At 33.9% G+C, this 15953-nt stretch overlaps 1 protein-coding gene across 5 annotated transcripts; it reads right to left on the bottom strand.

The window, feature by feature from the left end:
- Positions 1–2439: 2439 nt before the first annotated feature.
- On the bottom strand, positions 2440–9439 carry LOC133851988 (membrane-anchored ubiquitin-fold protein 3-like). Of its 5 annotated transcripts, none has more exons than XM_062288633.1 (5): positions 9333–9428; positions 8721–8891; positions 8226–8428; positions 3767–3937; positions 2440–2765 (listed from the first exon to the last, which is right to left on the bottom strand). In XM_062288633.1, the coding sequence occupies exons 3-5, from the start codon at positions 8344–8346 to the stop codon at positions 2707–2709; spliced, it is 351 nt and encodes a 116-aa protein (XP_062144617.1). In that variant the 5' UTR covers positions 8347–8428; positions 8721–8891; positions 9333–9428; the 3' UTR covers positions 2440–2706. The 5 variants fall into 5 exon arrangements, with proteins under 5 accessions (XP_062144617.1, XP_062144616.1, XP_062144620.1 ...); XM_062288632.1 differs by having other exon boundaries at positions 8721–8872; XM_062288636.1 differs by having other exon boundaries at positions 2440–2762; positions 8721–8872.
- Positions 9440–15953: the final 6514 nt, after the last annotated feature.

Raw genomic sequence — 15953 nt, 5'->3', positions numbered from 1 at the left:
TCGGAGTGGAGTGTTGCAGTTTTGCATGGAAAATGGTTGAAGTCCAGTCTTGGAAAGCTTTGTTTTGGGGCTTGTGTGTACGTATCAGTTGTGGAAACAGAGGAATGCATTGATTCATGGAAAAATTCCTAAGTCTGATGAGGCCATCATTATGCAGATTAAGTGGGAAGTGCGGTCTAGGATCCTTGCTAAGGGTTCTTTTAAAAATCTAGATAAACATGTAGATCTTGTATATAGATGGAGTTTACATAAGCTGTTGTAATAAGTTTGCTGTTTTCAGCTGTGGTTTAGGAGTTGTTTCCTGTTTGTAAGGAATTGTTCCAGTTTCACTAGTGTTTTCTTTTATCGTTGAGTTTGCTCTATAAAGATTTAATTCATCCCCAAAAAAAAAAAACTCTGAGGATTGAGGCTTTCTATTTATATTTATTTAAGTCGGTGTTGCCATGTAGAGTGTTGCTCTACTCCTTCCTTTACTAGGACTTAATCTAAGCTTCTTACCCAATCAGTCCACGCCACATCAGCGTCAATTTCTGTTAAAGAAAAAATATATATATTGAAAAAGGTAAAGATAGAGTTCTATTGTTTTCATGACACTGAGAAACGTAATTAATTTTACTGGAATAAAACTTTTTCTCTACAATTAATGTAGAAATTCACAAAGTCATGATTCAATTGTCTATGATATATAAAAACAGATCACAAGATAGCTTCTCTATTTTTTTTTTTTTTTTTTTTTTTTGGGTTCTACATGCATGTGTTATGCAATTTATCTTATTGCAATCAACTTCTCAGGCATAAAATTGTGGATAAGATTTTCCCTAAATTTGGTTGATTTTTTTTTTCTTTTCTAATTATCGGGTTGAATTATCTGATATTTTTCACGTGATTCTTACATGGAGTTTTTAAGTGGATTAATCATTTCATTTACTAAACTAGATTTAATTTTTTTTTTTCTCTGATCTGATTAATTTGAATGAAAACTTTGTCATAAAATTGTAGGCTTCTGTCAATTGTAACATAGGCGTTTCGATCTCTTCATCTATGTAAATTTTTTTTTTTCAACCACCTTTGCAATCTTATTTCAATATCTCTTATTCTTTATTTCTACATTTAATTTAACATAAAAAGGAAATCCGTGTGCTTTTTGGTCGACTCTCTTCCATGGCACCATTTGGTAACTGTGGGCCATTCATGGGTTAAGGACAACGCTCAACTTAGTAAGAGAAAATGATTCATTCACAAGACAATGAGTCACCCGATTGACGAAATGCCTAGCATGAATGACCTTTCACTTTTGGAGGCAGCTATAGTTTTATAATAATAGAATGGATCCTGGCCTGCCCATCTCAAGCATATGTATATTGAAAGATGATACAAATCCATCTCATTTTCAAATTTACAATTAGATTTGTGAAACTTATATTGGGTCCTACAAATCCAATAGTAGATTTGAAACTTAGTTGTATGGAAATGAATAGAAAATAGTTAAGGAATGGATGTTTAACATGTCCCACATATATTTAGTTAATATAAGACAAAAATAGATTGCCAACCTTTGTAGCAAAAATGCTCAAATATTTTATTCGTTCTTCCTTTATTTGATCGTTTCTCTCATTATCAGCAAAACCAGCATCTTGTCTCGGTGGGTGGTTTCAGAAGACACCCAGAGAGTTACCAAATCATAATTTGCTTGACCTGATGCCTCTGATAGCTAATGTTAATTCTGGTGTTATGTAGCTGTGCTTTAAAAGGGGTCTTTGAATGAGGGGAAGGCAAATCATGGCAGGTGATCAAGAATGGGACAGAACTATATTGAAATTAATTTAGAATTTGTGACGTGAAAAAATCAAGATGAATGCTTAAAAATATGATTGTGGGCAAGAGTATAACAAAATAAATAATGAGAAATAATATTTAAAAGAAAGTAGAGAAGAGAATAAAAGATCTATTGGAGTCTATATAGAAAAGGCAATAGTTAAATTAAGAATTGCACTTTTTAGTTAAGTATTTTACATAAAATTGCTGGAAATGCTCTAACAAGTCATGCCCCAGATAGAACTAAGAATTTAACTCTAGAGGATCTTGACTGCATTGAATTTATTTTTTATTTTTTTTTAAAAGGGACAATCAAACATAATAAATTTTGATAAAAAAAAAAGGCGCCCTACCGGCACTCCTTCGCTCCCTGTGCACCATGCAGTCCCCGTGGTGTTTATGATTAAACATTTTCGATGTCATACATAATCTTACCTTGATCAGATCCTTGCCCTTCTGCTTACGATTTAACAATCTCTATATTACATTGTCGATTGCAGCAGAAATCATGTCCTTTGTCCTGTCCACGACAAAGAAAACAGACAGCAAGAATAAACTTTGGGGAGGTAGAAGAAAAAGACGACATAACTTTTAGCTATTCAGCATAAAAAAAAAGAAGAAGAAGAAGAAGAAGAAGAAGAAGATATATTGGTCTATACGGTTGCCAACAGTAATCGATGTTTCTATATCTCTCTCTCTACACAACTTTTTACCAAGCCAAAAAGGGCAGGCATAGGCAGTAGAACATTTCCCTTAGAAGAGAAATTACAAGAAAGAAATGAATTAAACATAAGGGCAGGTAAGAATGTTACATTATACTTCATCATGAGGGAAAGCAAATGTAAAAATGGCGATCCTATCAGCAACAGGAGCCAGAGTATGCTTCCCAAATTAAAGAATGGTACATCTGCATGAGTTCATTGCTCCCATAAGCTCCCCATCTTCTTCTGCTAAGCACCCCAAGGAAAATAGACAATGAAGATAGAATGTTAGACCCTATGAGAGTATGCAGAGAAAACTTCAGAAAACTAGAGCTTGAATATCTTGACAAATTGACAATATAATGAACTAAAACATGATAAAATTGTTTCCATCATAAAGTTCTCCCCCCCACTCTAAAGGCACACAAAGGAGCCAGCTTAGGAAACTAAAACAGTAACCAAATTCCAAATCATGTAGAGATAGTTGACATCCCTTATTGATAAGTTAGTCATTATTTGATATCACCTTTAGAAATATAACTATTCAAAATGCACGAATGTAAATTTTCATAATAACAAATATTAAGAATTTGTGGCAGTTGAGTTTGCCAGTGAGTAGATAAGGCATGTTTCCAAAAGAGTGTTTTTAGAAGTCTTATACTAAGTAGATTTCTGCACAGCTATTTGAAGTGTTAGGTATCACTGACTGACAGTTTCAAAACTCGTATTCTACTTCATCTAGAGGAATTATCATTCACCCCTTTTATTCAGGGGACCATCACGTCTTTGAGGGAATCTCTCTAAAATACAAAGTCTTGAATCCCAAGACTGTAAATGAATCTGCATCTATGAAACAAACCTATCACAGCCCCTTCAGAATAGCTTCGGGATTATGCATCACGACAACCACTTTTTTCAGGATACATTCATATATTTTTTTTATTTGCTAACCAGCAGACATTGGCAGTCAGATTAGCATCTACATTACCATTAATCCAGCAAGTCGTTGAAGAAGATTAGATAAAAGTGACAAGCAAATGTTACTTAATATGGATATTACTGAACTTGACAGTATTTCCTTTGAAGAATGAACAATTAACAGGAGTTTAAGTTAAGAATTCTTTAGAGAATCTGTCAAAGGAGAAGGGATTAGAAAATGAACTTTTCTTGGGCAATTTCAAACCGCATGAAAGAAATTGCACGAATTACAGACAAATCCTACTCCAGATGTACAAAGAAACTGCACGTACCTATCGCATCAATAGCTTTGGGAGGCTGTAGTACCACATGCATGGTAATAACCCCACCAGGAAGGTCACCAATGCTTATAAGGGAATCAGCAAGTGTATTGTCATCCTCCAAAACTTTACCAGCGTGTATGATTTTTACATCATTTACCGACGTGGGTGTGATTATTTTGTCTGTAAATGCAAAGCCTCATTAAAAATTCAGATAAAAATATAGCAAAGTAGAACACATAATAAACCAAATCCCAGACTAGACATTCATACAGGCAATTGTATGTCCGTTTTAGCCCATATACAGTCAAGAAAAAGAATTTTGCTTCTCATGTCAATTCGCCAATAGCCATTCCACATTATCTCTTTTGCATACATAAAACAATTCTATTGAATAAAACAAGAGAGAGAGTACTCAAGTATTCATGTACTTTCAGGTGCTACTCGCATCATTTTTGTTTGGAATTAAACAATGCTATATACATCCACTCAATTCCAAAAATTCCAGCACACTTTCAGGTTTTCAGAACCTAATACTAATTGTAGTCTGTGCGCTCAGAACTTTAGAAAAAACTTCATGCATTTGGTAAATTAGTTCTATGTCACAAGAGTGTTAACATAGATTTTGACATCAGTTAATGCCTTTACCTCCACGTCAATGGCTCAATTGCATGTATGGAATACTGTAAAAATATATATGTATATATATAAATTAAACAAAAGATAGTGTCTAGCATCCTCTCTCTTGCGCTCTCATCTCTCCCTTCTTCGCACCACAGAAGCCCTCTCTCCCTGTTAGAATATCAATAAAATAATTAAGCCTATCATTTCCTATCAGCTTAACCTTTTTAGATAAGTGGTGATTTAACATGATATTAGAGCAAAAATTATGAGTTCAAACCTAGTATCTGTCATTCACTTTTCATTTCAGTTAAATATTCCACATGTTGAGACTCACTTGTTGATGGGGAGTTTGAACCCACACGTGAGGGAGAGTATTACAATATTAATAAAATAATTAACTCCATAATTTCCTATTACCTTAAGCTTTTGATTTAAATGATGATTTAACACCCAACCTCGTGGGCCTCCTCCAAAGCCTCTTTCTCTTCTTGCTCTCGGTGACCACCAGAATCAAGAGCAACGACGCCATGAACAAGCAGTTCACAGTTTGAGTTCTCCAACACCAACTCGAATTACAAACTGGTTCATTAATAGATTTTCGCTTAGAGGCACAAGTTCAAGACAAATCGGTTTGAATTTGAAGCCAAAGGCGAGATAAATAAAGAACTCATTTCAGATTTTTATTTATTTGAGCTGTTGATTTTATTTTTTATTGTTGTTTCTTTGTGTTTCTTGTGGTGTTGAGGGTTGAAGGAGAAATTCCAAGTGGATATTGTGATCACTGACATGATCTGGGTCATCATTGAGTTTGATATTTGTTGAGTGTTTTGGAAGGGCATAGCCGATTAGGTTTTGTTTCCTCCGTGGCTAAGGCCGTTCTCCTCTGTGTATGGGCGTCCCTAGTTTTTACCTGGGATGTCGTCTAGGGTCTTAGAGGTGGGGGAATCTTCAAAGGGGGTCGGTCCGGAGGAAAGAGTTGTTGTTTACCCTAGGGTAGTGCAAGATATTAGGTCGTGTTTTTGCACGATGGGGGTTTCGTTCATGGGATCTGATCAGAAGGATTTTCTGAATTTCTTGACTTTGATTGCAGAGGATCAGCGCTATGACTCTGACTCTTCTCCTAAAAAGGAAAAGAAGATAAAAAGAAAAAAGGAGAAAATAGAGGTCAAGAATCTAGAATGCTCGATTAGTTTCGATGCTAGGGGTGTAGGTTCCAGCCAGGTTAGAGGCAAGAAGTTGGAGGTTTGATGTAGCATTTCTTCTATCTTTTGGGTTTGTCGGGTGTTCTTCCTTTGTTTTATGTTTTTTCTTTTGTTGTGGTGTCCTTCTTGTATACTTCCTGTATGCTTAGGAGCGTCTTTATGCTTTTTTTAATGCAATTTCGCTTTTTACTTATCAAAAAAAAGAAGGGCATAGCCGATTGGGTGTTATTTTTGTTATTGTTGTGGTGTGAATCCTCTGTTTGATGTCTTCTATTTTTATTTTTTTATTTTATAATCATTGTTTTTTATATTTGGTATTTTTTACTTATCAAAAGAATATTTGCTGATGGTCGTTTTAGTCAAATACGATGCAACAAAGAATTGTTTGGTGACGGTTGTATCTCAACAGAAAAGGATTCTTAAGCGCATGTATTATATGCAGCATAATCATTCTCCCACCTACACCTTTAATCTTTTTTTCTCCTTAAATGTCTATTGATTCACGTTTAGCATGAATTTCTTATGTATCTTTTTTTCCCTATTTGTTCAATTCATGTCATGCAATTCATTTATGTGATTTTCTAAGTGAGTGATGTTTAGCGCAAATATGTCTTGGTTGAAATGCTAAGGATGCTAAGATTGTTAGGATTTTGGTGGGAATTCTTGGTGTAGATAAGTTCCCCTTGGGATCGAAAGATCAGTTTGTATGATTCTGTGCTGTTTGCTAACTTGACTCTATTTCATTCTTAGTGTGTTTATTTGCCATACAGGAATTGCTAAACACATTTCCCTCAGATAACCAACCATATATTCCATTCCTAAAAGCTAATAAATAGATCTTGGATGAACTATATTGTTATTGCTATACGTCTTTTTTCATTTCTTCAATATTGACCACATGGTTTTTTATTCTTATCAGTTCATAAATTCTGATAACGCTCTATTGATGGAGTTGTCATATTTGACAATGATTTCTATAGTGTGATGATTTCATATCATTTTGGTATTTTTTGTGTATGTATGGTTATTTGCTTTCTTCTAACTTGTAACTCCTCCTATTAACTCCTTGATCGGTGAACTAATTCTCTAATTAATCTTGAGAACTTGAAATGAAAAGATTTGGTAAGCTCTGTTCATATTCCTTTCACTTTAAAGCAGCAGCAGAATCTTGATAGTTTAGGACATAAATCATTAAATTCCTGTCTGAATGTTATTTTTCATCTAATGTTTATAAGATAATTTTTCATGGTTTTGAGAAACTTCAATTATGTTGAGGTTCATGCATATCTGCCACTCTAAGTATTCATAATAGTCAACTTGAAGATGTGTGATTAATTCTGCAACTATTGATGCAGCTGGTTACCAACATATAATTCATCAAATGAAAGAGCTGATCACAGGAGCTGGAAAAAAGGCCTATACTCTTGTTATGGGCAGACCAAACCCTGCAAAACTTGCCAACTTTCCTGAGGTAAACTGAGATAGATGCAAGTTGGTTTCAGAACATACTAGTTTTATAACAAACTTCGATTTGTGGCACTGCAATGTTTTCATTTATGTCTCTTGAGCCCAAACTGCACTTCTGGATAGCAATGAGTATTTAGCTCCAGTTATTACTCCATTTGAAGCCATGTTAGCTTTCAACAGGTATTGTGTAGGAACTGCTTCATAGTTGTTTCTTAAATTCCTAGTTATGAAACTTTGTTTACCCTTTCTGCTGCCCATAAACTGTTTATAGTGCTATTTCTTTCTCCTTTATACTCTGGTCTTGTAGCCTCATCAATGTCCTTTCTCGTTTTGAACATAATTATGTTTAAACCCAGTCAACATAATCATCTTGTTATTGCAGTAAAAATCTTTCTTTTTATTGCTTTGATATGTATTGGATAAACCAGATGTTTATCTTGGACAGTGCTGATGTAGCCTAATCTAATGCTTTCTTTTATGTTCATCTTGGACAATGCTGATGTAGCCTAAACAAGAATTGACTTGGTCTTAGACGGAATAAATATTATATTGTTTTATGTTCATCTTGGACACTGATGATGTTTATTATGATGTAATTTATGTACTTGTGAGTAATATTATCCCATCTATGATTAATGATTTACAATTCTAAATTTAACATTCACTCCAATTAAAAGGAAAAATAGTTACTACGTACGAGGGAGGGGAATGAATTACCATATGAATAAACCTTTTAACTATCATGAGAATAAAGAAAGAATATTTAAATGGAGTAGAGAGAGATTTAGAGAGTTTGTTGTGGGGTGCTGTTGAAAGGTAGCTAGCTAAACTAGGAAATGTGAGTTTTTTAGTAAAATTTTATCTAAAGAATAACTAGTTCACTAAGAATGCTCTTACTAGTGCGATTTCCAGGCTAAATGCAATGTGACTCAGAAAATATTGGGATATCATAAACACCGCATCAAAACAATTCATTGAGTAGCACTGAAATTTAATCAAAGAGATAAAATTTAATCAAATTTAAATGGAAAAAAAGGTGGATAATATACAATCTACTGATAGGAACTTGAAGCAAAGATGAGAAAATATTTAGAGACAAGTTATCCTACTTTCATGATGTTTATTTAGTATGAGATCAATGAAGTCAAGAGACAATTAAACAACAAAAGATGACAAACCTTGAGGCCACTCAGCAACAAGCTTTTGCTTAAGAGTCGCAACCGTCATTGATGATGCATATGTACTATGGCCCAGATCTGTCCCATCGTAAATTCGGAATTTAAGCTCGACAGTCTCCATAACAGCAATTACCAAGCTTGAAAGCGCAATGTAACGCTGAAAAAAAACTTCCACTCAAAGATTCTCGTCTTGCTGTAGACACCTGCAAAAGAATCTCCCGAAACTCCAACTTATTTTTATTTTCAAACACCTCCTTTTGGAAATATAGGGATTCTTTTTATTTCTACTTTATAATAACCGACACCGACTGATTAAACATTTGGCAGGGCTTAGTTTTTTTGAATTCTTCGGAACAACACAGCAGACATCTAAATCTTCCAAGACACTTTTCTCGATTTCTCATTAACTTTCTTAGCAACCAAACGGAGCCTATCGAAATATCAACAATGTAACACTGCAAATTACGGAAGAGGAAGTTACTTTCTTATGCTTACCTCTGTGTTTTCACTGTAACGGTCCTTCGGCACAAAATCATGAAATAACTGTACATCTGACTCGATGGCTATCGAACTAATACAACCAAGTAAGCACTTCATATGATCCAATAGCTTCTACGGCCAGTACTCCCCAGTCCCCAAAAATGTCTCTAAAATAACACTAGACTTCTGTTAAAATCAAGAATCACATTCAAGAAAATCACAAAAGAATAAAGATCAATATTCTACACTACTCTTCGAAGTCAATGAACTAATCACAAGCTCCTGAATAAAGTTCTAAAAAGAAAAAAAACAACAGTGTGGTATAATGCAATCTCCACCAGAGAAATTTATGCGAAATCTAGCTTATTGCGTGAATTGGTAGCCAAACAGATATATAATGCGCAAAATATAAATTTTCATTTTCAAGAAAGAAGAAGAAGAAGAAGAAGAAGAAGAAAAAAAAAGACTGTAGTGAGCACAAATAGAGCTAGTTTTGGATCATATATAGGTGAGATTTTATATTTCTTGCAACAAAACTTGAAAGAGAATAGAGATGATATTGTCTTATTTTCCTTTGTTTTCTAAGTAACCAAACAGAGACTAATTGAGACCGATCGGAGATGATACCTGGTCAAGAAGCCATTGAATTGAGTATCGGTCAGAGCTCAGAGATTCGTATCTATTCAGTGTCAGCTACGGGTTTGGCTCACACTCACAGTGAAAGAGATAGAGAGAGTTGCTCTTTGTACTTAAATTGGGAATCTGGGATCAAGTGCAGCTACGGAGAGGGTCTGAAGCGTCAATTCCCAATCACTAGATGCCACGTCGCCAGGTACTACTCTAGAAATAAAGGAGTAACAGAAAGCGTTAGATGAGTGAGAGGCAGTTTAGGATCCAACGGTTTGTCCGTTACTGCTAGTTATTGTGAAATGGATACAACTGTAAATGAACCGGATCCTTGTTTGGACATTTTTTTTTTTCCACTAAACAATTTTCTCTATTTTTATCTTAAAAATTTTTTAAATCTTATTTTACCTTTATACTAATCATCCACTTCTCATTACTATTCAAACAAAAAATTCATAGCATAACCAGGTATTCACAAGCCGTTTCCCATTGAAACTTCGCAACATCCTTCAAAAGTGCCCAAAGGAAGAATGGACCCCGTTTCCATCATCTTCTCCTTCTCTTCTCTCCGACCAAGGGTTCAAGAGTCGGCTTCAAAATTTTTGTCAAGCAGCCCCCTCCCACCACCATTGTCGGGTTGAGTTTGAGTTGTAAACTTCTCAACTTGATCAAGGAGGAGGAGTTTGAGCTGAATTTGAAGGAAAAAAGTAGTCATCTTAGCTCTCCAGAATTCATCCCTTGTTCAAAATTGACGGATCACCCCTATCATTATAGACATAGTTGAATCCATTCCAACCTCTTCTATTTTTGGAAAGCTCACAAGATTAATAGAAGTGCAAACTTCTGTGCTCACTGAGTAATGTTAGAAGTCACTCTTGTGTCCCTCCAAAAATGACGTGAATTTTAAAATCACCATTAAACTTGTGATTGATCACTATTAAGTTTTGATCAAATGGTGATTTTAAAAGCTACATCATTCTTTAAGGGACACAAAAGTGATAAAAAAAATGACTTATAGAATTACTCGTGCTCACCACATGGCATATTGGGCTGCAACTAGATTATTTTCTGACCGCATTCCCACTTTCCTTTCCTATGTTCCTTCGATCACTAATGTCAGTGGAAAGAATCCTCCTCCATTGTTTTGGCAGGACGCTCTTTCCACTTAGTCTCCGTTATTTCTTTTCTTGTTTTAGTTTTTCCTGTTTTTTTGGTGTATATATATGTGTGTGTGTGTGTGTGTGTTTGTGTGTGTGTGTGTGTTGTATTTGTTACAAACATTATAAAATGTTTATGAGTTTTTATGAAGAAGAAAAATCAGTTCTATAATTTGGTCTTAAAGTGTTTTGACCGTTTATTTTTTTTTCTTCTTAAAAAATTATGACGGTTAGTCATAAAATCTCAAAATATAACTATTTGGTTTTTACAAATCATTAAATCTTGCTTTGACTGTTTAGTCATTAAGATGCATTAACATTTTAAACGGTTTTTACTATTAAAATTTTAAACTTTTTTTGACCATGAGTCATTAAACACATTGAAGTTTTTTTTTTTTTTTTTTTTTTTTTTTAAATTTTTTTTTTTTTTACCACCTCACTTGTTTATAAATTAGAGTTCACCGAAGAGCACTAGGTGAGATCATTTTTTATTCTAACCTCTTACGTACAATGTATATGTTTGTTGTCATTTGCCAAAAACTTGTTTCAAAACATAAAGCTATATATTATAATATTAGCTTCTCTACAAAATATTTTGAAGTCCTCCATCCACTTTTATCAAAGGATTGTTCTATTTGATCTTTGCTCTTAGAAGTGTGTCATTAACGAAAATAGACGCTATAGTCTAATCCTGGAAGGTTGCGTGTCAAGAGATTCGATCACACCGAGTTATATACTCCGGAAGGCACGAATCAACTTTTAAGGACAACGCTCTTGCGTGATTCTATAGCATTGTGAGATATTTCCTTGCTTTAATTTTAATCTGTTGTACTGTATTTATTTTTTATTTTATTTTTTTATTTTGGATCAATATGGTCTAGTATCAACAAGAATATTTTCAACCAATTATTTATTTAACAATTATTTATTTAATTGTTAATTTCAAGATTGTCATTATTTTATTTCAATAAGAATTTTGTGCACCATCCAAAATTATTTCCAACAATCTTAAAGGTTGATTATGTTGATGGTTGCACAAATGTTTTGATTAATTAGGACGATAACAATAGTATTTGAACTTATGAGAAGTTAAATACTATTAAACTTTGTGGTATGCAATTTGCATACAAGAAATATGAAATCAATTCTTGGTTGAAAAGATAAAGACTTTGTTGTGAAAGAAAATATCTTATAATTGATTTGTTTGTCCGAAGAAAAGCTTAATTTCATGTGTAGGTATTGAAAGTGAAAATATTTTGACTAAAAGAGTTTTTGATTATTTGAACTCAAATTTGTGTTATTTAATTTGTTTGTCAAGTAACATTTTCTTGTTAGGTCATGAATCTTGCAATAAAAGTTGAGTCTTTTATAGATTTTTAGAACTTAGCAATTTCTATTGTGTTGTGCTAAGTTTGTTGGAGAACATTCACGTCGATTAATAATAACAAAAGTGAATGATTACTCATGTTGTAAAAAATTAAATAAAAAATAAACATTGCTAATTGTGTGTAAAGAATACCACTTTTCTAAATATTTTTGCAGGTAAGCACATGTAAGAGAAAGAGATGTGTGCATATTGAATTGATCGGTTTTCATGACACCCAATTGATGTGTGGTGACTTAGCTTATTTTGGAGGATCTTGGAGTAAAATTGTTGGCTCCGCTGTGAGTTCTTAAATTCTTATTCATATGCCTTAATTTTTGTTTTTTAAGACATGATATACAATTTCATTTATTAAAATGAAGAAAAAAAAAATCAAGTGATGAAGGTGCTCCTTGATTGAATTAAAGATGATGAATAATTATAATTACATGAATATTGTATTTGATAAGTGGCATATGTTGATTGATCTATTTGAAAAATAAATAAATAAAAAATAGCATACAACACTTATGTTAGCTGTGGCATGCTAGATTAGCGTGAATACCTTAAAAAGTATTTGCTAATTTTTCATCTATATCATTTAGCTTTCAAGTTTCTTGACATGCTGATTAGAAATAAATCATATATGATTATTGATGTTCCTATTAGAGCTCATTTAACATTGGAAAAATTTGTCATATCGTAAGATTGGTAACAATGGCGTATTTATAACAAAGAGCCAATACTAGTTGATTACTATATGGTTGATCCTAATACTTTGCATTTTTATTGAGGTTTTAGTTGAAAAAAAATTATTTTACTATCTTGACATAAAATTGTTAATTGAGAAAAAAAAAAAGAAAAGAAGAAAAAAAGAAAAAGATGGGCTCATGAAAGTCATTTCTTAAAGTACTTGTGTGCTATTAATGAAAATTTAATTTCTTGTTTTTACTTGGTTTATTCATTAGTATTTGGTATGATAAATTTATGCATGTAAATCTTGGCCACATCAAACAAATGAAAAGAAATTATGAATGCTATAATTTTTAGTTTTGGGTCATTCACTAATGTGTGAGGGAAGCTATTTTCAGCTTGTCACATTCATAATAAAGTGCTTCATAAGAAAATTGGTAAAACTTCTTATGAACTTTGGAAAGATATTAAGCTTAACATGGAATACCTCAAAGTGTGGGGATGTTTGGCAAATATTATGTTACACGAGCCTAAAATAAGGAAACTTGGTTCTAGAATTGGTTATTGTGATTTTATTGGTTTTGCTTATAATAATTCATGCTATAGATTTATTGTTATCAAGAATGATATTTTAGATTACAATATTATTATTGAATCTGTAAATGCTATTTTCTTTGAGAATGTATTTTCTTTGAAAAATAAGGAAAATTATTGCATGAATCTTCTCTTGCTTCTAATAAATTTGTTGATGATGCGCAAGAATTGAGAAGAAGCAAACGAGCTAGAGAAAAAAAAGGAATTTCGGTAATGTTTTATTGCTTATATTGTTGATGATAATCCAACATATTATGATGAAGCAATTAAATCTATTTGATGCATTTGTTTTGGTTAGATACTATAAATAATGAATTGAAATCGATTATATCTAACATATTTGGAACTAATTGAGTTACCTCCTATGACCAAATCACTTGGTTGTAACTAGGTATTTAAGAAGAAGCTTAAACTGAATGATACAATAAATAAGTACAAGAAAAGCTTGGTAGCTAAAAGCTACCATCAAAGGCAAAATGTTTATTATTTGATACTTGAAAAATGGAATTGACTTTTAAAATAAGACAAGTGTGTGCTTATCGTGTTAACAAAATTAAACAATGCGGAAAATAAATAACACAAGTATTTTTGTTAATGAAGTGGAAACTCAAGATGAGAAAAACCACTCCGGGACAGCCAAACCCAGGATATCCACTATTCAGAAGATAAGACTAGATACAAGATAGTAACACTCTCATACCCCTGATGTACTGGTCGTACCTTGCTCTCTAACGTGTAACCCAACACGAACGCCTCCCAACTAGGTCTCCTACCTGAAGGGGTCTTTAATGAAATCTTTTATCTTAGGGCCGACCCCTAAGATAGACTTCAGTTATAGCACAGCAACAGCACACTTGCAATGGCTTGAGAGAGAACAAATCAGTTCCAATAACCTCACAAAATAACTCTATAAGCTCTGATAGAATTCAATACCGAATTCTTGTAGTTCTCAATGCTCAGGGGCCTCTATTTATAGGCTGAGGGTTCAAATGGGCGACTGCTGTGATAAGTATGGACGCCGTCCGGACAGTGGACCTGAGCCGTCCGGACGGACAACTATGCGACAGAATTCCGAGATTTTCGCTGAAAATCTTTCTTGTTTAAGAGCCGCGTTCGGACGATGAGGCACTGTCGTCTGGACGGTCGCACGTCCGCTGTAAGTAATTTCCATATAAGGCTGCATGCGTCTGGACCAAGGGGGATGGCCATCCAGACGGTTGATCTTCAACACGCAATTTCCATATCTGTTTAGCGCGTGTCCGGACCATGATAGGTAGGCGTCCGTTGAAGTTGAATACGCAATTTCCATATTTGTTGAACGAGCGTCCGGACCATGCTGACTGACGTCCGGACGGTTGTATTTGAATTGCGATTCTTGCCTTATGAATGAGCGAGTCCAGACGGGAATCCACGTCGTCCGGACGGTTTCATCAAAATCTTCCCTTATTTGAACTTGGAAAGAAAATCTGAAGCTAATCGATCAGTGGACGTCGTCCGGACAGGCTACTAAGACGTCCAGATGGATGCAAGCTGGAACCGAAGCTTCACGATACAGAAGAGGGTCTAGACGGAAATCCACGTTGTCCGGACCAATGATGCTTGGTTTGTCGAGCGTCAGGACGGAATGACACGTCGTCCGGACGGCTGGAACTGTGGACAAATGAGCGTCCGAACGGTTGTCAGGGAATCGATTTTTCTTGACTTGTAAACAGTGCAGAAACTCTGGAACACTTCTGAATAGTGGAATCTCTATTAAAAAGCATATTTACATACACGTGATTTTGTCCAATCAGAATGAGGCCAATTACAAACTAACAATACTTATTCTCCGGTTACTAGAATTACATTTATTATAATGTTATTTGTCATTACTTCTATTTATCAACTTGTTGTACATCAAATGGATGTCAAAATTGTTTTATAAATATTGAAGATATTTATGTGCAGAAGCCCGAGGGACTTGTAATTCCTAGAGAAGAACACTAAGTGTTTAAATTGATGAAATCCTTGTTGGATTAAAGTCCTAAACAATGGTATGAAAAGTTTGACAAGGTGATGTTGTCTAATTTACATTTAAATAATGGTGTAGGTAAATGCATAGCAAGTTTTATAATAATGAATGTGCCATTATTTGTTTATATATATTGATGACTTGCTTATTTTTGAACTAGCATTGATATTGTGCATGAAGCTAAAAGATCTCTTGCATATAATTTTGATATGAATTAAATGGGTAGAACTAATGTCATATTGGACATTAAAGTTCTTAGACATAATGATTACATTATTTTAACTCAAATACATTATGTTGAAAAGATGCTTAAAAGATTTGAGCACTTTGTTTATCTGCCTATGTCTACACCATATGATTAAAAATATAATTAGTTGAGAATCATGGTGATGGTGTTTTGCAAGAAAAAATATGCACAATTCATTGGTAGTTTGATGTTTTGACAAACTGTACACGCCCTGATATTGCATATGTTGTTGGCATGTTGAGTAGATATGCTCATAATCCTGTTGTTGAGCATTGTGATGCTATCTCTAAATTGTTGAGATACTTAAAGGGCACAATTAATTTTGGTTTGTCATATTGTGGTTATTCTACTTTATTGAAAGGATATAGTTATGCTAACTGAATTTACGACTTAGAAGAGTTAAAGCCTATATGTGGCTTTATGTGTATACTTTGATTGGATGTGCTATCTCTTGAAGGTCCTCAAAACAGACTTGCATAATAAGGTTTATTATGGAATCTGAGTAAGTTGCCTTGGAGAAGGAAGGAACTGAATATGAATGGCTAAGGAGCCTATT

This window comes from Alnus glutinosa, chromosome 12 (assembly GCF_958979055.1).
Source record: "Alnus glutinosa chromosome 12, dhAlnGlut1.1, whole genome shotgun sequence".
Classification (NCBI taxonomy): Eukaryota; Viridiplantae; Streptophyta; class Magnoliopsida; order Fagales; family Betulaceae; genus Alnus; species Alnus glutinosa.
Note: the sequence above shows the minus strand (reverse complement) of the source record. Positions and strands in the feature narration are given on the sequence as shown.

Excerpts from the sequence above, each read along its gene's own strand:
- LOC133851988 (XM_062288635.1), bottom strand. The coding sequence starts at position 8,346 with ATGGAGACTGTCGAGCTTAAATTCCGAATTTACGATGGGACAGATCTG. Across the intron at positions 3,938-8,225 it reads TGTTGCTGAGTGGCCTCAAG|ACAAAATAATCACACCCACG; the intron begins GTTTGTCATCTT and ends TTGCATTTACAG. Across the intron at positions 2,766-3,766 it reads CAAAGCTATTGATGCGATAG|CAGAAGAAGATGGGGAGCTT; the intron begins GTACGTGCAGTT and ends TGGGGTGCTTAG.